The sequence below is a fragment of the Anguilla rostrata genome, chromosome 19 (assembly GCF_018555375.3).
Source record: "Anguilla rostrata isolate EN2019 chromosome 19, ASM1855537v3, whole genome shotgun sequence".
NCBI lineage: Eukaryota > Metazoa > Chordata > Actinopteri > Anguilliformes > Anguillidae > Anguilla > Anguilla rostrata.
In genome coordinates this window covers 15,922,413-15,944,155 of record NC_057951.1, presented here as the reverse complement: position 1 = coordinate 15,944,155, position 21,743 = coordinate 15,922,413, and the positions used below count along the sequence as shown (strand labels likewise).

At 52.2% G+C, this 21,743-nt stretch overlaps 1 protein-coding gene across 4 annotated transcripts in view; it reads left to right on the top strand.

The window, feature by feature from the left end:
- The window catches only part of LOC135245909 (glutamate receptor-interacting protein 1-like), a 402,070-nt gene that overhangs the window by 29,655 nt on the left and 350,672 nt on the right, over positions 1 to 21,743 (top strand). Inside the window, exon 1 of one of the 4 annotated variants that reach the window (XM_064319288.1) lies at positions 19,749 to 19,840. The exons of the other annotated variants lie outside the window; for them this stretch is intronic. Within the exon in view, the coding sequence (XP_064175358.1) occupies positions 19,753 to 19,840 (88 nt within the window). The 5' untranslated portion in view covers positions 19,749 to 19,752. Of the gene's footprint in view, positions 1 to 19,748; positions 19,841 to 21,743 lie in introns of those variants that run through there. 4 annotated transcript variants of the gene reach the window in all.

The window sequence follows — 21,743 nt, the reverse complement described above, 5'->3', positions numbered from 1 at the left end:
CTGTGTTTGAATTACCACATTGCCCTGTGTGTTTTCCCTTTGAATGCTGTGTTTGAATTACCACATTGCCCTGTGTGTTTTCCCTTTGCATGCTGTGTTTGAATTACCACATTGCCCTGTGTGTTTTCCCTTTGAATGCTGTGTTTGAATTTTCTTCTGCTGAGCTGCTGAGTAAGTTTTTGTAGACACTTGAAGGAATGAGAAAGTGGAGAATAGGGTTTGAAATTGGAAAAGCACTTTGGGGAGAACAAAAAAACAGAAACAATGCCAGGGCTAAATTGCTCAGACTGAAACATATTGTTGTATTTTCCGAGAGCTGAATTTGAAAATGTAAAACTTATGTTACTTTTCTATTTATATAAGCCTTAATTTCTTCTCTCCCTAAAAAAGGAAGGCCATACAACTCTTTCTTTTTGTCAGGTGGTAGTTGTGTGTGTGTCTGTTTGAGGTCATGGCTGTGTGTGTGTGCCTGTTTGAGGTCATGGTTGTGTGTGTGTCTGTTTGAGGTCATGGTTGTGTGTGTGTGTGTCTGTTTGAGGTCATGGCTGTGTGTGTGTGTCTGTTTGAGGTCATGGCTGTGTGTGTTTCTGTTTGAGGTCATGGCTGTGTATGTGTGTCTGTTTGAGGTCATGGCTGTGTGTGTCTGTTTGGGGTCATGGCTGTGTGTGTGTGCCTGTTTGAGGTCATGGTTGTGTGTGTGTCTGTTTGAGGTCATGGTTGTGTGTGTGTGTGTCTGTTTGAGGTCATGGCTGTGTGTGTGTTGTGGGTCTGGCTGTGTTGTGTCGTTGGGTCATGGTGTGTATGTGTGTCTGTTTGAGGTCATGGCTGTGTGTGTCTGTTTGAGGTCATGGCTGTGTGTGTGTCTGTTTGAGGTCATGGCTGTGTGTGTGTCTGTTTGGGGTCATGGCTGTGTGTGTGTCTGTTTGGGGTCATGGCTGTGTGTGTGTCTGTTTGAGGTCATGGCTGTGTGTGTCTGTTTGAGGTCATGGTTGTGTGTGTGTGTCTGTTTGAGGTCATGGTTGTGTGTGTGTCTGTTTGAGGTCATGGTTGTGTGTGTGTCTGTTTGAGGTCATGGCTGTGTGTGTGTCTGTTTGAGGTCATGGCTGTGTGTGTGTGTCTGTTTGAGGTCATGGTTGTGTGTGTGTCTGTTTGAGGTCATGGTTGTGTGTGTGTGTGTCTGTTTGAGGTCATGGTTGTGTTGTGTTGTGTGTCTGTTTGGGGTCAGTGGTGTGTGTGTGTTGTTGAGTCATGTTGTGTGTGTCTGTTTGAGGTCATGGTTGTGTGTGTGTCTGTTTGAGGTCATGGTTGTGTGTGTGTCTGTTTGAGGTCATGGTTGTGTGTGTGTGTGTCTGTTGAGGTCATGGTTGTGTGTGTGTGTCTGTTTGGGTCATGGTTGTGTGTGTGTTCTGTTTGAGGTCATGGCTGTGTGTGTGTCTGTTTGAGGTCATGGCTGTGTGTGTGTGCTGTTTGAGGTCATGGTTGTGTGTGTGTCTGTTTGAGGTCATGGTGTGTGTGTGTGTGTCTGTTTGAGGTCATGGTGTGTGTGTGTGTGTCTGTTTGAGGTCATGGTTGTGTGTGTGTCTGTGTCTGTTTGAGGTCATGGTTGTGTGTGTGTGTCTGTTTGAGGTCATGGCTGTGTGTGTCTGTTTGAGGTCATGGTTGTGTGTGTGTGTCTGTTTGAGGTCATGGTTGTGTGTGTGTGTGTCTGTTTGAGGTCATGGTTGTGTGTGTGTCTGTCTGTTTGAGGTCATGGTTGTGTGTGTGTGTGTCTGTTTGAGGTCATGGTTGTGTGTGTGTGTCTGTCTGTTTGAGGTCATGGTTGTGTGTGTGTCTGTCTGTTTGAGGTCATGGTTGTGTGTGTGTGTGTCTGTTTGAGGTCATGGTTGTGTGTGTGTCTGTTTGAGGTCATGGTTGTGTGTGTGTGTGTGTCTGTTTGAGGTCATGGTTGTGTGTGTGTGTGTCTGTTTGAGGTCATGGTTGTGTGTGTGTCTGTTTGAGGTCATGGTTGTGTGTTGGGGATTAAGGCTGATTCCAGATCAGCAGCTGGAGATGTGAAGCTGTCTCTGTCCCCACGCAGACCTGTCGTAGGGAAGTGTACGCTTGCCCGTCTGAGGGAAATGGAGCGGTTTTTTAAATAAAGAACTGCAGAAGGGCTTGTGTAATTGTCTTGCACATTTTTAATGGAAGCTCTCGTTCTGTCCCTGAAAGAGATGGGATTTATGGCATATCTGTCTCAGAGCTGTCAGTCTCGGTGGTTGCTGCCAGCGTGTGATAAAATATGAAGACCGCAGCCTTGTGGGTAAATATGAAAAGACTCAGCCGGCTCTCTGGCCCCAGGCCTTTAAAGTGTGTGCACAGCTGCCACACACCGCCTCTGCTTCCTGATCTCATTCCTATTGCCACTGCGATGCTTAATGCACTGTGTGTGTGTGTGTGCGTTGGTGTGTGTGTGTGTGGTTGTGTGCGTGCATTGGTGTGTGTGTCTGTGTGGTTGTGGGTGTGTGTCTGTGTGTGTGCGTGTGTGTGTGTGTCTGTGTGGTTGTGGGTGTGTGTCTGTGTGTGTGTGCACATGTGTGTGTGCATGCGTGGGTGTGTGTCTGTGTGTGTGTCTGTGTGCGTGTGGTTGTGTATGTGTGTCTGTGTGTGTGGTTGTGTGCGTGCGTGTGTGTGTGTCTGCGTGTGTATCTGTGTGTGTGTGTGTGCGCGTGTGTGTGTGTGTGTGTTTGCGTGTGTATCTGCGTGTGTGTGTCTGTGTGGTCTGTGTGTGTGTGGTTGTGTGCGTGCGTGTCTGCGTCTGTGTGTGTGCACATGTGGTTGTGTGCGTGTGTGTGTGTCTGCGTGTGTATCTGCGTGTGTGTGTCTGTGTGCATGTGGTTGTGTGTGTGTGTACATGTATTGCAGTGAAAATGGAAAGCTGGGGCTGCAGATACTTGTGCCTGTCAGGTGTGACTGGTAGTAGATTTTCATCACATTTGCAGATGATTCAGAACCTGGGGCTTCAGCAAATAGCTTGATGTAGAGATCAGTCCAAGAAGATTTAATCACAGCCTGGAGACTGACATTCAGCAAAGCCAGTCTGCTGCTTTGGGAACCTGAACATTTCAGACAAGAGTATTTTAAAACAGGAGCGTGTTCAGTAGGAAACAGACTGGAGACCCTGTGTAGGGCTGAGGCACTGTGCTGGCCTATACTGGGTCTGAACGGCCACAGGATGCTGTGCCACACTGCTGCCACACAGTGCTCAGCCCACAGGGACAGTGCAGCTGTGCCACACTGATGCCACACAGTGCTCAGCCCACAGGGACAGTGCAGCTGTGCCACACTGATGCCACACAGTGCTCAGCCCACAGGGACAGTGTGCCACTGTGCCACATGCCACGACTGCAACTGCCACACAGGTGCTCAGCCCACAGGGCACAGTGCAGCTGTGCCACACTGATGCCACACAGTGCTCAGCCCACAGGGACAGTGCAGCTGTGCCACACTGATGCCACACAGTGCTCAGCCCACAGGGACAGTGCAGCTGTGCCACACTGATGCCACACAGTGCTCAGCCCACAGGGACAGTGCAGCTGTGCCACACTGATGCCACACAGTGCTCAGCCCACAGGGACAGTGCAGCTGTGCCACACTGCTGCCACACAGTGCTCAGCCCACAGGGACAGTGCAGCTGTGCCACACTGATGCCACACAGTGCTCAGCCCACAGGGACAGTGCAGCTGTGCCACACTGATGCCACACAGTGCTCAGCCCACAGGGACAGTGCAGCTGTGCCACACTGATGCCACACAGTGCTCAGCCCACAGGGACAGTGCCGCTGTGGGCACCTGCTCAGTCCAGCTTAAGCAGTGGTCCTACCTGGGAATCAGTCAACGGTGTCACACTGTACCCTCCTGAGCCACAGTGCCCCCCAGGTTCACATAAAGCCAGGGGGTGCTGGTCGAGGGTCGGGGGGGGGGAGTGACGGTCTTTCTCAGGCAGGTCTGGAAATGACTTTAACTTCACTTTATTAATCAAATGAAGTTTTCCATGAGGAATTTTCCCCATTTGTTTAATTGAGTTTTTAAATTTAATTTTCTGATCTTCAATGTCACCAAATTGAATGTAATTTTCTGTGAGGGAAGTGAACCCCAGGCCAGGGCTGCCTGTATGTTTTCGGATGCTCAGTCTCCCCTATAAATCCTTGCCGGGGGCTGGGACCCCCTCCCCTCCCCTCCCCTCCCCCCCTCCTCCCCTCACCGCACCATACCCCTCTGAGCCAGCCACCTGTCCCGTTCCTGCAGGTCCTGTGACTCCTGCTCCTCCAGCAGCTTCCGGATTTTGGAGCACCTGCCCCCCCCCCCCCCCGGGGTTATTCAGAGTTGTGTTTTATTAAGGAAGTGGCTTCCAGTATCAGCTTTTTTCTTCATTGTCATGGCTCACAGCCCTGAACCAGGCCCACGTTGCCAGGACAACGTGATGGTGCAGCAATAAGTCCCTCTGATCAGGGATGCACTGCTGCCCTGGATGTCCTGCCTGCGGAAGGCTGCAGTTGCACAGAGCTCTCACTAGAGGGCGAGCTTGAGACAGAAAAGAGCTGTGATTGACAGGGGTCCCCAGTCTAATCCAGAAAGGGCTGGTGTGGGTGCAGGTGTTTGTTTCAGCTCAGCCCTGCAACACCTGATTCAGCTCATTAAATAATCGTGATCTTCAAGCAAGACCTTGATTTGTAGATTCAGGAGTCTTCGTGCTGGTCAATAACATGAACCCATCCTGGCCCTTTTCGGATGAGTCTGGACACCTCTGGACTGGAGGGTAGGCCGTGTGACTGGTCCTCTTGGGTTGTCTGCCACTGCAGTTGTGGAGGTCAGTCTCATTTCAAAGTGTCCCCTTTTCAGAGATAGAAGTTTCTTGAAGTTTTGGATAGAGCAGAAATATGCACAAAGTGTCCATTTTATTTCACAATGAACGGAGGGAAGATGGCACTGATGCCGTCTCTGCACTAAAGCAGTATCAGTGCCTGTTTAGAAGGCACTTCACTGCTCCTCAAAAGGTACTGATGCATGGCTGATTGTCTAGCCCCTAATGGACTTTACGTGAGCAGTTTAGTTTTTGAGCTTCAACACAACCTTCTTGTTTTGACATTTGTCAAAAGGCTGGTCATTCTGTTCGGTCAAAACCAATGTCACTGTGTGGGAGTTTAAATCTGTCATCACTTAAATCCTGCAAATCTCTGGATAAATCCAGCCGACCGGCTGAAGATTGCCTTTCTCCTGAGATTCAGAGTGAACGCACCGTGGATGTGACATTGAATTACAGCGTGCTGCGGGGTGGGCAGGACATTCATTCTGCATGGCTGTTATCAGGCTTATTATTGAGGCTTGGCTGTGACACAGATTGCTGTTGAGGTCTTTATTGGACTGCTGTCTGACTCACCATGGATACTTTTCCTAGCCTGGCCACCTTCACTTTCAGTTTTATCACTTCATCAGTCATCTGAAATGTCTCTTTCTGTTTCGTATAAACCTGTATAAATGTGGGTTTTTGAGAGAAGCACCTTGAAGTAAGTTTTATTTCTGAGCTTTGAAGTCCCTCCTGGGATAAACAGGCTGGAGATCAATTAATAAACTGTACAGCTTGAGCCTGGGACAGAGTTCCTCAGAAAGATCCTTCAGTTTAAGGAGAGTTCCCGATATTCCCAGAAAATGCCTGTTTTACAGTTGGGAAAATTTGAATGTGTGGAGAGTGCTAGCACAGACGTTCCATCTACTGCCTAGGTAGTTCACTCCAGGTTCGTCGTGTACTCTAAGTCGTGTACTCTATAAGTCGTGAACTAGGAGATTGAGGAGATTCTGGTTGGTAGCAGGAGGCTTTAGTGTCACGAACATTGCAAGGCCAGCTATGATGGCATTGCTTTAAATGGGATGGGGAATGGGGAGAAGTAATTGGGGTAAATACCTGATAAAAATGGCTTAAATATACAGGACCATTTTGTATCTGAACATCTGGGCCTTCTCTTCCTGTGTCTGAATGGGGACAAACGTTATTATCAGCACAGGAGCTGGGTTTTCTCTGTTAAACAGGCTGTGATGGAGTGTGTGTCCTGTACACCTGCTAAAACTGCAGTTAGCGCGTGTGTGAGAGTGTGTGAGTGCGTGTGTGTGAGTGTGTTCGTGTGTGTGTGCGAGTGTATGTTCTCGAGGACTTGTTTGTAGTGTCTTTCTCGGTGAGTGTGTGTGAGTGTGAACGTATGTTCTGGAGGACTTGTTTGTAGTGTCTTCCTCAGTGAGTGTGTGTGAGTGTGAACGTGTTCTGAGGATTGTTGAGTGCTCTCAGTGAGTGTGTGTGTGTATTTCTGGAGGACTATTGTTTGTAGTGCCTTTCTCGTGAGTGTGTGTGGTGTGATATGTTCTGGAGGACTTGTTTGTAGTGTCTTTCTCGTGAGTGTGTGAGTGTATGTTCTGGAGGACTTGTTTGTAGTGTCTTCCTCAGTGAGTGTGTGTGAATGTATGTTCTAGAGGACTTGTTTGTAGTGTCTTCCTCAGTGAGTGTGTGTGTGTGTATGTTCTGGAGGACTTGTTTGTAGTGTCTTCCTCAGTGAGTGTGTGAGTGTGTGAGTATATGTTCTAGAGGACTTGTTTGTAGTGTCTTCCTCAGTGAGAGTGTGAGTATATGTTCTAGAGGACTTGTTTGTAGTGTCTTCCTCAGTGAGCGTGACTCAGTCGTGTCGCAGCACGTTTTCCCGCTCTTTTCGGGTTGGCCAATCCTCCAGGGGCCTTCTCTGTCCCTGACTCTGTAAACCTGCCTGCAGCAGACTGTAATTGTTTAATCTTTGCATTTCTGTCAAATCTTTGGTAATTTTACATTTCCCCCACTAGAGGGAGCACTAGTGTAAATCAATTTTCAGAGGCTGCAGGTGAATTCTGCATGGAAGTCTATGGCCAAATGGCAACAGTAAGAGACTAATAATACTCCTGACCACCATTGATAGGCAGGTCTATATTAGATATGACTGCATATGACGCTTGTAAAGACTATGGCACAATAAGTGTAACATTTACTGCAGCTTCTAATCCTGCAGCTATTTTAACATAGCAGAGTAAGTACATGTGAATTTTAGAAGCCCCTGTTGTGGGGAAAGTCACAAAAACAATCTAAAATGATTTTAATTATACAGTGAATTAAAGAGTAATTTTGTTTAATTTGTGTTTAATTATGCACTGTTGTTATATGGCCCATAAAAGATTCCCTTCATTTTCTGCGTAATTTCCCATGTGTAATTCACAGCACAGTGTTGAGAACCAAGACTGTGGAACCTGAAGCATAATTAATTGTATGACCCGGCATTGCAAACATGATTTATGCAAACAGTATTACCCTCTGCCGGGCCTCGGGTTTGAGTGTGTAATTTGCTTATGACCGGTCATGTGACCCAGTGCCTGTGCCTCAGGGCTCAATCAGGAAGACGTGCAGGATTGTGTGTCTAAAAATCAAACCCAAAAATTTGAGCGTTGTTTGGGGTTTATTTTGGGTAATATTTTTGATAAAATTAGTCCTCTTGGGGGCTGGTACCTGAAGGAAATGGAGTTCTAGCACACTGACAAATTAAAATATACAGGTGTAAATACAGGTGGATGTTTTTGCGGGAGAATCCATGTCCTGCTGTGCCCTGGGTTCGAATGCCTGTCCCGAGCTTTTCATTATTTTAACATCCTTAGTAATCCTTAATCTTCCGTTTCACACATCATTAGCTGCTGTGGCTCAGACTCGATGTGTCTGAGAACATTGGACATCATTTTAAGCTTGCCCATTCCTTTGCCCCGTCTTCCTGTTTCCGTAGAAACCCTCAGGAAACAGCGAATACCGAAATGGGACAACATGCTGCCTCGGAGCAGTGCATTGTGGGTAGCTGCTTGGTGAAACGTAGTTTCTGTAGATGAAGCGCCAGCTTCCATCACCCTCTAGACCAGCGCCCATAAAACCAGGAAACGAGATAAAACGCTTCAGCGCGTTCCTTCGTGAGCGTCACCGACCCGCGGGGCCGCCAGCGTTTCGCCGTTCTTCTTCGCTAACGACTCAAACGACTCTGAGAATTTACCGCCGTCCTGAAGCGGGAGAATCGGTTGCTCGGAGACCAGGATAAACCCGCCAGCCATGGCTGATTTATCTGGCGAGCGCGGGCGTTTCTGATCGATGGAACCGCCATACGACGCGGCTGCCGCGGTGTGTGTTACACTCTCAGCTAACGGAGAGACAACATGAGAAAAATCACCGGAGTTTACACTGAGCTGTGCTGGCTGGACACCGGCTGAGCCAGAGTCCCGGGGAGCTGGAGGGGGGGGCTTAGGTCACGTAGGGGAGAGACCACATACCAGTGGGACATGCCCCCCCACCCCCCCACATTCCAGCTCACTCCACTGACCCGGCACACCCCCCGCCCCTGCCCTCGGGTTATAAATACATCATTCACTCCCCACCACTCTCAGCACATATAAACATTCACAGAATGACTCTGCCCTGGCAAGCAGCAGTCAGATAATCCCGCCGCTTACACATGCTAAAATGGCGTCCCGCAGGACTGGGAAAGTTCTGCAGTAATGTGAAGTTTGTTGCCCACTCCGTCTCCCCCTGCAGTGCTGTGTGTGTGTGTGAGGCACAGTGAGTGATTGAGGTGCAGGGAGTGTGTGTGTGAGACTCAGTGAGTGTGTGTGAGTCTCGGTGAGTGTGTGTGAGTCTCAGTGAGTGTGTGTGAGTCTCAGTGTGTGTGTGTGAGACGCAGTGTGTGTGTGTGAGTCTCAGTGAGTGTGTGTGACCCTGGGAGACGTGTGTGGCAGTGTGGCGCTGTGTGTACGCGGCAGTGGAGCTCATCTGTGTGAACAGCCAATCACAGCTGCAGTTACTGACCCGCTGTGCGCGTCTGATGTCAGAGAGCCCCCCCTTGGTCGCCTCCCTCCTGACCGCTGGTCTCACGCTGCTTAATCGCGTTCGCGCCGCTGGCGTCCGTGGAAACGGAGTTATTAACCGCCGCTCTGCGAGTCTTCTGCTTTTCCCCGCGACCCTCAGAAAGCAGGTCTGCGTCTGAACACCGAGCGACCCTCAGAAAGCAGGTCTGCGTCTGAACACCGAGCGACCCTCACAAAGCAGGTCTGCGTCTGAACACCGAGCGACCCTCACAAAGCAGGTCTGCGTCTGAACACCGAGCGACCCTCACGAAGCAGGTCTGCGTCTGAACACCGAGCGACCCTCACGAAGCAGGTCTGCGCTCAACACCGAGCGACCCTCACGAAGCAGGTCTGCGTCTGAACACCGAGCCACCCTCACGAAGCAGGTCTGTGTCTGAACACCGAGCCACCCTCACGAAGCAGGTCTGCGCTCAACACCGAGCGACCCTCACGCAGCAGGTCTGCGTCTGAACACTGAACACCGAGCGACCCTCACGCAGCAGGTCTGCGTCTGAACACTGAACACCGAGCGACCCTCACGCAGCAGGTCTGCGTCTGAACACTGAACACCGAGCGACCCTCATGAAGCAGGTCTGCGTCTGAACACTGAACACCGAGCGACCCTCACAAAGCAGGTCTGCGCTCAACACCGAGCGACCCTCACGAAGCAGGCCTGCGCTCAACACCGAGCGACCCTCACGAAGCAGGTCTGCGCTCAACACCGAGCGACCCTCACGAAGCAGGCCTGCGCTCAACACCGTGCTGTTGCACTTCATGTACAACTACATTTCTGATGAGCAACACGCAAGGCCTGCTTTCCCAATCTGCCATCTATGGCTCTCTCTCTTTCTCTCTCTCTCTCTCTCTCTTTCTGCACTGTAACACTATATCTGTGGGAATAACTGAATTGATTTGGACATCTCTGTGTAGGGATGTCTGTACAGGGAGGGGGTTAGGGGAATGATTTTGGGTCAGTGAATCACGGTGTCCAAGCTCATCAGTGTCCTCCTTTACGTGGTGTTGGGTAACGCTCATGAGGAACTGGAACAGCCTCGTTCCAAAGGGACTGAACCCCAGGGATGGGGAAACTGCCTGTGACTGCTCTCTGAGCCAGAATGGCCTCCGCCTGTGATTGCTCTCTGAGCCAGAATGGCCTCTTAAAGCAGTGGCCTGCACACGTCCCGTGTGGACAGCGCCTTCATTAATCTCCTTTACTCTCCCGCTCACATCGTCACTCCGGCCCAAATGGACGGCGCTAGACCCCGCTGCTGACGTGTACGCGGTCCGTGTTCCAGCTGGATCCCAGCCCAGATGGCCTGGAGTTCCTGCTGGACAGGGACGTGGGCCTAAGGAGACAGAGACGGGCCTAAGGAGACAGAGACGGGCCTAAGGAGACAGAGACGGGCCTAAGGAGACAGAGGCGGGCCTAAGGAGACAGAGGCGGGCCTAAGGAGACAGAGGCGGGCCTAAGGAGACAGAGGCGGGCCTAAGGAGACAGAGGCGGGCCTAAGGAGACAGAGGCGGGCCTAAGGAGACAGAGACGGGCCTAAGGAGACAGAGACGGCCTAGGAGACAGAGCGGCCTAAGGAGACAGAGGCGGGCCTAAGGAGACAGAGGCGGGCCTAAGGAGACAAGGCGGCTAAGGAGACAGGCGGGCCTAAGGAGACAGAGACCTGGGCCCTGCAATCCAGGGTTCGAGCTGCTGAGGAGCTGATGGCTCATTTAAGAGCTGCATGCTGAGGCTGGAAGTGTGAAGGCGTGAGTAACCTGTAATGATGAACATCACATGAATATATTCAAAGAAGCGTGGCACCGGAAACTAAAAATACCACATGCCATTTTAAAACCGGAGGTCAGCTTATCTGAGTAACGATGATGGGTGTAATCTGCAGATCTGCTGATTGGCCGGTTTCCTTGTTTCCGTTGTAGAATGCAGCGTCCTGCTCACACACATGGTCTGGCCCCCGTCTGCTCCAGTGCAGAATGTGCTCCATAATGTCCGCTACACAGCTCGTTAAACCCATCTTTCCCCGCTATGACGATTAACCCTGAACTCCGGAGAACGTCCCACAATTCCCGGCGTTAATGGCGTGGTGGAATACGGCGCTAACCGCGGCGTGAGCTGAGCCCGGGTCTCCGGGCGAGCGAGTTCCCCTCGCCCCCCCGTCCTCTTTAAAAGGCCACAGACTGTGCCACCGGCCGGTGCTGGAAGCCCCCCCCTCACTGGTAGCGGGTTTGGTGTAAATTGCACACGCAGCACAGCTCAGGGCGGATGTGCTTAATGTGGCGTGGTCCTGCAGCTGTTCTGGGGACGGGGAAAGGGGCGGGAGGGAGGCGGGTTTCGGGGTTAGCTGAGGTGCTCTGTGCTTTATGGCGGCAGAAGGCCCTGCTTTTTGTGTGGCGTTTTAGTCAGCCGCTCACTCGTGCGTACGTTAGGTACCTGTGTACCTGCTTACCTGCGTACTTGTGTACCTGCGTACAGGAAACTGGCTGATGTGCGGTTTCCTGTACACCTGGCCGTGGCTCTCCTGCAGTACCTAGAATTTACCGGCAGAATCGCTGAGTGAGCAGCTCCTCTTCACCCACACGCAGAGAACTGATCGTCCCGAACAGCGGCAGCCCATAATAAGCCCATCAGCTTGGTCGTTAGGTGCCTCTGAGCAGCCTGGCCTGATAAACAAACATTTGTGCATCTGATCACCCGCGTCTGATCACCCGCGTCTGATCACCCGCGTCTGATCACCCGCGTCTGATCACCCGCGTCTGATCACCCGCGTCCTTCCCAAAGCCCGCCAGCCGCCCCGTCCCGCTAACCGCTGATTTTCTCTAATCGCTCGTCTGCTGAAGAGGCGAACGGCGCTGGTGTGAGCCCTGCCGCTCCGCTGTGTGAGCCCTGCCGCTCTGCTGTGTGAGCCCTGCCGCTCCGCTGTGTGAGCCCTGCCGCTCCGCGAGCCCTGCCGCTCCGCGAGCCCTGCCGCTCTGCTGTGTGAGCCCTGCCGCTCCGCTGTGTGAGCCCTGCCGCTCCGCTGTGAGCCCTGCCGCTCCGCTGTGAGCCCTGCCGCTCCGCTGTGAGCCCTGCCGCTCCGCTGTGTGAGCCCTGCCGCTCCGCTGTGTGAGCCCTGCCGCTCCGCTGTGAGCCCTGCCGCTCCGCTGTGAGCCCTGCCGCTCCGCTGTGAGCCCTGCCGCTCCGCTGTGTGAGCCCTGCCGCTCCGCTGTGTGAGCCCTGCCGCTCCGCTGTGTGAGCCCTGCCGCTCCGCTGTGAGCCCTGCCGCTCCGCTGTGTGAGCCCTGCCGCTCCGCTGTGTGAGCCCTGCCGCTCCGCTGTGAGCCCTGCCGCTCCGCTGTGTGAGCCCTGCCGCTCCGCTGTGTGAGCCCTGCCGCTCCGCTGTGTGAGCCCTGCCGCTCCGCTGTGTGAGCCCTGCCGCTCCGCTGTGAGCCCTGCCGCTCCGCTGTGAGCCCTGCCGCTCCGCTGTGTGAGCCCTGCCGCTCCGCTGTGTGAGCCCTGCCGCTCTGCTGTGTGAGCCCTGCCGCTCCGCTGTGTGAGCCCTGCCGCTCCGCGAGCCCTGCCGCTCCGCTGTGTGAGCCCTGCCGCTCCGCTGTGTGAGCCCTGCCGCTCCGCTGTGAGCCCTGCCGCTCCGCTGTGAACCCTGCCGCTCCGCTGTGTGAGCCCTGCCGCTCCGCTGTGAGCCCTGCCGCTCCGCTGTGAGCCCTGCCGCTCCGCTGTGTGAGCCCTGTAGCGCTGTAGTGTTTGGGACTGTGGGAAGCGTAGCGCTGTAGTGTTTGGGACTGTGGGAAGCGTAGCGCTGTAGCGTTTGGGACTGTGGGAAGCGTAGCGCTGTAGCGTTTGGGACTGTGGGAAGTGTAGCGCTGTAGCGTTTGGTACTGTGGGAAGCGTAGCGCTGTAGCGTTTGGGACTGTGGGAAGCGTAGCGCTGTAGCGTTTGGCACTGTGGGAAGCGTAGCGCTGTAGTGTTTGGGACTGTGGGAAGTGTAGCTCTGTAGTGTTTGGGACTGTGGGAAGCGTAGTGCTGTAGCGTTTGGGACTGTGGGAAGTGTAGCGCTGTAGCGTTTGGGACTGTGGGAAGCGTAGCGCTGTAGCGTTTGGGACTGTGGGAAGCGTAGCGCTGTAGCGTTTGGCACTGTGGGAAGTGTAGCGCTGTAGTGTTTGGGACTGTGGGAAGCGTAGCGCTGTAGCGTTTGGGACTGTGGGAAGTATAGTGCTGTAGCGTTTGGGACTGTGGGAAGTGTAGCGCTGTAGTGTTTGGGACTGTGGGAAGCGTAGCGCTGTAGCGTTTGGGACTGTGGGAAGCGTAGCGCTGTAGTGTTTGGGACTGTGGGAAGTGTAGCGCTGTAGTGTTTGGGACTGTGGGAAGCGTAGCGCTGTAGCGTTTGGGACTGTGGGAAGCGTAGCGCTGTAGCGTTTGGGACTGTGGGAAGTGTAGCGCTGTAGTGTTTGGGACTGTGGGAAGTGTAGCGCTGTAGTGTTTGGGACTGTGGGAAGCGTAGCTCTGTAGTGTTTGGGACTGTGGGAAGCGTAGCGCTGTAGTGTTTGGGACTGTGGGAAGCGTAGCGCTGTAGCGTTTGGGACTGTGGGAAGTGTAGCGCTGTAGCGTTTGGGACTGTGGGAAGTGTAGCGCTGTAGCGTTTGGGACTGTGGGAAGTGTAGCGCTGTAGCGTTTGGGACTGTGGGAAGCGTAGCGCTGTAGCGTTTGGGACTGTGGGAAGCGTAGCGCTGTAGCGTTTGGGACTGTGGGAAGCGTAGCGCTGTAGCGTTTGGGACTGTGGGAAGCGTAGCGCTGTAGCGTTTGGGACTGTGGGAAGTGTAGCGCTGTAGTGTTTGGGACTGTGGGAAGTGTAGCGCTGTAGCGTTTGGGACTGTGGGAAGCGTAGCGCTGTAGCGTTTGGGACTGTGGGAAGTGTAGCGCTGTAGCGTTTGGGACTGTGGGAAGCGTAGCACTGTAGCGTTTGGGACTGTGGGAAGTGTAGTGCTGTAGCGTTTGGGACTGTGGGAAGTGTAGCGCTGTAGCGTTTGGGACTGTGGGAAGCGTAGCGCTGTAGCGTTTGGGACTGTGGGAAGTGTAGCGCTGTAGTGTTTGGGACTGTGGGAAGTGTAGCGCTGTAGTGTTTGGGACTGTGGGAAGCGTAGCGCTGTAGTGTTTGGGACTGTGGGAAGTGTATCGCTGTAGTGTTTGGGACTGTGGGAAGCGTAGCGCTGTAGTGTTTGGGACTGTGGGAAGTGTAGCACTGTAGCGTTTGGGACTGTGGGAAGCGTGGCGCTGTAGCCCCAGAGCCGGCCGCCACCTGTTTGTGCAGGCCTTTAATTTGAGGTTAGACGGGGTAATTAAGGCCTTAACACCGTCTGCTGCTCCCAGCCCTGGGTCAGGGCCTTTTCATTAGCATCAGGAGGCCGGTGTTGGAGATTAGCAGCAGGGAAACTCCTGAGCACTTAGCATTCCCCTCCTGTTTGTGCTCCTGTGAGACATTCACTCTGTGCTCCTGCTGATGTCAGAGGTGAAAGGCCGTGACCTTTGACCTGGCGAGCTGTGCAGAGCGCTTTTGGCCACACCTGTCCCGTTTCAGTGCGTGCACGCTCAGCAGAGAGGTCCTCCCTCAGATTCACCGTTTCGCCGAACGGGATGGGGGTCACAGCCATTCCTTTCCCCAACAGGTTGCCATGTCGATAGAGAATCCCCAGAGACCTGCGGCGTGTGGCGCCTGGATGAACAGGTGATTTATTATGGGCTAATCATCTCAATAACGAGAATGAAATGCCTGGAATGATCATGTTCTCAAGCCTCGTAGTGATAACGGCTGATCAGAGCGCTCAGTGCCCGCTCCTGATTGGTGCATCTGTTCCCTCTTGGCTGAGGTAGGCGGAGCTCCAGGGGTGTAGTTTTGTTATAAATCACGTGTGGATTTACTGTTGCTACCCCCATGTTAATGGCTATAGCACCTTAACAGGAGGAGAGCGTCTCTCCTGATCTGCTTTCACAGCCCATCGGCTTTATCACACATCGCTTCATGAGTCCAGGCTGCTCCATCGGAAATGACTCGCGGTTCGGTGAGGAGACGCAGTGTGTGGCGGGGAGTCGGTCCTTCTGCCGTCCCGGTGAGAACCCGTCGGACCACCGTCGGGGAGCGGAGGAATGTCAGGAATTCCGCGTTTCCTCTCAGAAATGCGCTTTACAAGTTTCAGCCGAGACGCTTTTGCAGTTGTGGGGGCGGGAGGCGAAATAAAGACAGTTTATCGCCTGTCTCCTTCTCCAGCGCTTCCTTTATCACGCATTCCAAGGATGATGGTCCCTACCCATAATTCATCTTGTCCAGTTGGATCAATGCCTCCAGAACCTTAACAGGAGCAAATTGGTTGTTCTGAGTGTTGTGATGTTATAAGTGTGGGGTGATGGGTAATGCCTGGAGACAACGGGGACAGAGGCTGCCTCCTCCAGAGCTCAGCCATCTTCTGACCTCATCAGAAAGCGAAATTAAAATAACTTGCCGTGCTGCTCTTAGTGTTGCATAGTAACAACACATCATGTCTGACCTTATTTAAAGGAAAAAACTAAAGATGTTTTATAATTGGCAGAAACATATTTACTCCAATTCGGTATTCATTTGAGTATTTGAGTGTATTCATGGTATTCAAGTGAAATATTTTTTTTATTTGTACCTGAGCGTTGAGCCGGCAGCTTGTGACACGCTGAGCGTTTAGCGATCGCTGTGGTGTGCGTGAACACGCCAGGACTCCCCCCCCCGTCCCAGGACGAGACGGGGGTGTCCTCTGGGGCGGGACAGGTGTGAACCGGCTGGGCTCTGATTGGCTGAGTTGGGGACTCTTCCCAGCTGCAATTAAAAAGAGCGTTACGTCCCCCAGAGGGGGTCAGGGGTCACTCGCGGGGTCAGAGGGCAGCGATGGCCACCGGTCATCTGAGATGTCAGTGCTCAGACTTCCTCATTTAGCCTGCTGCAGAGACCCTCCCACAAGCAGCTCTCTGATCTTTCACAGAACAGGGAGAGCTGCACTCTGATCTTTCACAGAACAGGGAGAGCTGCACTCTGATCTTTCACAGAACAGGGAGAGCTGCACTCTGATCTTTCACAGAACAGGGAGAGCTGCACTCTGATCTTTCACAGAACAGGGAGAGCTGCACACTGATCTTTCACAGAACAGGGAGAGCTGCACTCTGATCTTTCACAGAACAGGGAGAGCTGCACTCTGATCTTTCACAGAACAGGGAGAGCTGCACTCTGATCTTTCACAGAACAGGGAGAGCTGCCCTTCTGACTGGTCCTGCAGTTATTCAGTCAGAGTAGGACTAGAGTAGCCTCTGAAACTGTCCCTTTCCCCAATTTTTTTTTTTACATTTTATTTGCATCTCATATTTGGGGCAAAAAACCCTGTTTGTCTCGTCCCTGCTCTGTTCTCCTGCCGCAGGACCGCCAGTTACGGGCTGAGGCACAGAAATAATCCAGCTCTGCCCTAATGTGGATGTCCTTAAGCACTTGTGAACATTTTTATGCAGAAGCCAAGCCGTGTTCCTTTGGCCTATATCTCCTTTCAGTTTGTGGAGCCATGCGTGCAAACATAATCCAAACACATTATATAATGTTTTCTATGCGCAGTAATTCTGACTGGTGCATTAGCTGGGGCAGATGAATGGATGAAATAAACTGACTGCAGGGTTGATCTAAACTGACGTCCCTTCGTAGCAGTGGGCTCTGAGCCAGCCTATTCATCCTTCAGACTGCGCTACATTAAACAGGCCTGCAATGGGGGTGGGGCCATCGATGATGTAATCACCGGGGGGAGGGGTGTAGAATCTCACGTCTTAGCCAGAACATCTGGCTGTACTCACAGGTGCATCAGGTAAATGATGACTTCAAGACCATTTAGGTCAAAACATGAACGGGTGCTGAAGTCTGAAGTGGAAAAAGCATTTTAAAATGCTGAGGTCTTAGTTTATAAACACAATGAAGCACTGCACCATGGGATTGCGGGCTTCGGAGTTGTGGGTTTAACTGTCACTGATCTGATTCATAATACATGAGCACTTATCGATGACGGTGAGTACCACAGTGCAGTAAGGCAGAAACCCCAGTGACTGGTGTTTCTTTTAAGGAGCGCTTTTCTCCAAGCGGACTGGCCTGTTTTGTGTAAAAGGGAGAGAGCCACTTCTCCCCCCTCCCCCTCATGAGGCTGTTTCCTGGGGCGCTTAGTGGTTAGGGGCTTAAGTGTGTTTTGCTGACCAGCGGAGCATGATTTGGCCCTCGTGGTGTAGGTGTGTATTCGTTACTGAGTGGTCCAGAGAGACCGGTAGTGTAGTACAGGTTTTAGGGACTGTGTAGCTGTACCTCTACCTCACGACTCAAAAACCATCTTTGAAGGACTCCATGGTGACTGACTGAGTGAGAGAGAGAGAGATAAGGGACCGTCCGACAGTTCCTCACTCATGCGTGAAATGAAGAGAGAGGGTGTGGCACAATTGAGCCGTAAATCCTCTCTGTTTGGCTTCCCAGTCAGGCGCACACGGACACACACCTCACACACACACACCACAACACACCTCACACACCCACACACACACCTCACACACACAGATTTACATACTGTTTGTGTATCCTCTGGAGGAAAAGCAAGCGCTCTGCTTCCCTGTAACTGTGCTTTAAATTTCAGTAGCACTGGCATAGCGATGGAAAGGAGAGAAGTGAAGACCCCTTTAGAACAAACGTGAGATTAGTCTGCGTTTACACTACGACCTGGCCGTCCATCAACCTTACTTTGAACCTGGCAGTCCCTTAATTGCACTTTGAATGCAATATGGCCACACACGTCTTTCATTTTAAAATGGTTTTATCATTTTGTTTAATTTTTTATTGATTGCGCTGTCGTTACTCTCTTGTTAGCATGACTGTTTTCCCTGTCACAGGGGCGAGAGAAGCGGTACAGTCTCTCCACTGCCGTCGTTTTGACACATGAAACGATGGCTGAAGGAAAGGTCCCTGAAGCCCTGTTTATTGGCATAGCTGGGGTGTGCTAGGCTGTGTTAGGCTGCGCTAGGCGGTGCTCAGTCACAGCGAGGATGCGTATCTCAGGAGCTTTCCTTCAGATACAATCCCAGCAGCAGCATGGAGTCAGCACTTATACTGTATGGCTGATAAAATAGACGAGTTTCTACCTTTTACTGATAGAATAAAGAGAGGGGAGCTCAACCAGTCATGAGGTACATTGGTAAACACAGTACAGTAAACAGCGATGGTGATTGGTGGATAGTGTTCTTTGTTAATTCCAACAAGGATCCCAGCAGCATAGCCAGAAACTATCCAACAGTTACTATCTCTGTCATTCTGTTGGCTGTTGCCAGCATACTGTATGATTGGTGGAGCTCGTCTCTGTTCAGTGACATCATAATGATCTCATCAGTTAGGTTAGGGTTAGGGGTTAGGATTTTTGGGGCTGTGGGGTTAGGGTTAGGGGTTAGGATTTTTGGGGTTGTGGGGTTAGGGTTAGGGGTTAGGATTTTTGGGGTTGTGGGGTTAGGGGTTAGGGGTTAGGATTTTTGGGGCTGTGGGGTTAGGGTTAGGGGTTAGGATTTTTGGGGTTGTGGGGTTAGGGTTAGGGGTTAGGATTTTTGGGGTTGTGGGGTTAGGGTTAGGGTTAGGATTTTGGTGTGGTTGGTTAGGGGTTAGATTTTGGGTTGGGGTTAGGTTGTTAGGATTTTTGGGGCTGTGGGGTTAGGGTTAGGGGTTAGGATTTTTGGGGTTGTGAGGTTAGGGTTAGGGGTTAGGATTTTTGGGGTTGTGGGGTTAGGGTTAGGGGTTAGGATTTTTGGGGTTGTGGGGTTAGGGGTTAGGTCTTCATCCTGTCCTGCTTCGTGGCCCTCTCACTCGCCAACAGTTAAATTACAAGGTGCACAACCCCCACCCCCCTCCTCCTTCCTCCTCCCCCTTTTGGAATGGAATGACAGTGTGGAGAGAGAGAAGGGGGGAGTGAGAGATGAAGAGTGAGAGAGAGATAGCAAGAGAGAGAGGGAGAGAAAGGGGGAGGGATAGATAGATAGAGAGAGAGAGAGAAGGAGGAGGAGAAGAGATAGAGAGAGAGAGAGAGAGAGAGAGGGAGAGAGAGTGGAGCAGCTCTGATAGTAAACCTCAGGCAGTGGGATTCATAGTCTGGCTGCTCCTTTGAACTTTGTCTCTTTCCTCGAAGAGACTGTGAAAGACAGAGGCTCTCTCTCTCTCTCTCTTTCTCTCTCTCTCACTCTGTATGTGAGTGTGTCTGTGTGTGTGCTTTCCTTTTTATCCAGACCCTACAGAACACACAGGCACACACACACACACTCTCACTCACACACAGGCTCACACGCACACACATATACACTCACACACACACTCTCACTCACACACACACACACACACACACACACTCTCTCGCTCTTACACACACACACACACACACACACACACAGCGCGCTGTGACTTGGCAGAGGCTCCAGGCTGCAGGCTGCTGTGTCCGTGTGGAGCAGGAGGGAGCTGGGCTGGGGAGGGGGGGTTGGCGGTTAGAGAGTTAGCGGTTAGGGGGTTGGCGGTTTGTGAGTTGGCATTTTGAGAGCTGGCGGTTAGCGCGCTAGCCATGGAGCGCTTCCTGGGATTGGTGCGGCTGATCCGGCGGTCCCGGCCCGGGCCACCGGGAGGAAAGAGAGAGGAGATACAAAAGTACCGGCCAGGAGGAGGACTACACACGACTGAGGCTACTGAGGAAGATGTGTACTACTACACCTCCCAGCACCTGCACCGGAGTCTGAGGGGTTTATACGATGAGTACTGAGGGGGGAGAGGATGTGTACTACTACACCTCCCAGCACCTGCACCGTGAGTACTGAGGGGGGAGAGGATGTGTACTACTACACCTCCCAGCACCTGCACCGTGAGTACTGAGGGGGGAGAGGATGTGTACTACTACACCTCCCAGCACCTGCACCCGTGTACTGGGGCTGGTGAGAGATTGCTACTCACTGCACCCTCCCAGCACCCTGCCTCCTGAGTACTGATGGGGCAGCTCAGGAGACTGTCTACTACACCTCCCAGCCACCTGCCACGTGAGTACTGTCATGGGGCAAGATGTGTCTACTACACCTCCCACTGGCACCTATGGGCACCTGCTTACTGGGGCGCGATGAGGATGTTACTACTACCTCTCAGGTACCTGCAACGTGGGTACTGAGGGGGGAGAGGAGGGGGCTACTACACGTCCCAGCATGAGCTGATTGAGTTCGTGGAGCAAGTGATGTGTTTATCGTGCAGCTCCCTATACGAGTTGGTTAGCACCTGGCTTCATCTGGGTTTACCCTGTCCCATAGGATGTCCCCTGCCTCAACTGATGGCACTCCTGTCTCTCACTGGGTTTGGTGGCAAGGATGGTTTAGGGGTGGCCCATAGCGAGGGTTATGTGGCGTGTCCCCATAGCTGATTGGTTACCGTGCGTGTCCCCATAGCTGATTGGTTTGACCGGTGCGTGTCCATAGCTGATTGGTTTCCGTGGCGTGTCCCCATAGCTGATTGGTTTACCGTGGCATGTCCCCATAGCTGATTGGTTTATCGTGGCGTGTCCCCATAGCTGATTGGTTTACCGTGCCGTGTCCCCATAGCTGATTGGTTTACCGTGGCGTGTCCCCATAGCTGATTGGTTTACCGTGGCGTGTCCCCATAGCTGATTGGTTTTTTATGGCGTGTCCCCGTAGCCGATTGGTTTACCGTGGCGTGTCCCCATAGCTGATTGGTTTGCCGTGGCGTGTCCCCATAGCTGATTGGTTTGCCGTGGTGTGTCCCCATAGCTGATTGGTTTGCCGTGGCGTGTCCCCATAGCTGATTGGTTTGCCGTGGTGTGTCCCCATAGCTGATTGGTTTGCCGTGGCGTGTCCCCATAGCTGATTGGTTTACCGTGGCGTGTCCTGGCTGTTATATAAAAACACTACAGAGCCAAACTCCGCCCCCTCAGCCGTCATCTCTAATGAATCCTCTTCAGCTGTCTGTGCTCTCTGAGTCACAGTAAGGCTCTTCAGTGAGTTTGGTTTGTGAATTAGGACCAACTTTCCTTCTCTCCCTCTCTCTTCTGTCCTCTCTTCCTATTCGTTCAACACCCACTCCTGTTAGGATTGGCCAGTTATTCCTCGGTCAGCGTTTTTAGGGTCTGCCGCGTTTCCATGCCAACCCTGATTCACCAAGATGGTGGTGCCAGTCACATGATCGCACCTGAGAGGTTGACGTCCCATAATGCATTTGTACAAATGTACCTGCTCTGTTCTGCATCAAAGCCTAGTCTATCAGTCCTGTCTTATGACTGATTTGAAGATGTTTCTGGGTTCATTCGGGCTGACTGCAATGTTAATGTACCTGTCATAATTCTCTCTCTGGGAGTTTAGCTTTTTTGCATAGTCAAATGGCAGTCTATTACGCACTGGTAGCATAATTTTGTCACATTGGTCATTTCAATGTGATCATTTTGTAGCTGTCAGTTTTTTTATCGCATCTGTGATTCAGAGGGCTGTGTGTTTCACTGAAGATTACGGATGTGGGGGTGAGAACAGGGGCGCTGCATTCTGCTGTAATTAGAGAGCAGGTTTAGTGCTGCACTGTTGTGGGGGAGTGTGGGATGGTTGTGGGGGGGTGTGGGACCCTAACCCGGTCTGACAGGTACTGCTGCTGACATCAGTGTGACTCTTTCCCATTTTATTACAAAAAGGAAAAACAAGAAGTAGTAAAGCCAACAGATGCAAATTTCCCTGAGCTGAAGGGAAATTTAAATCATTTGGCATCTGTTGAAATATTCT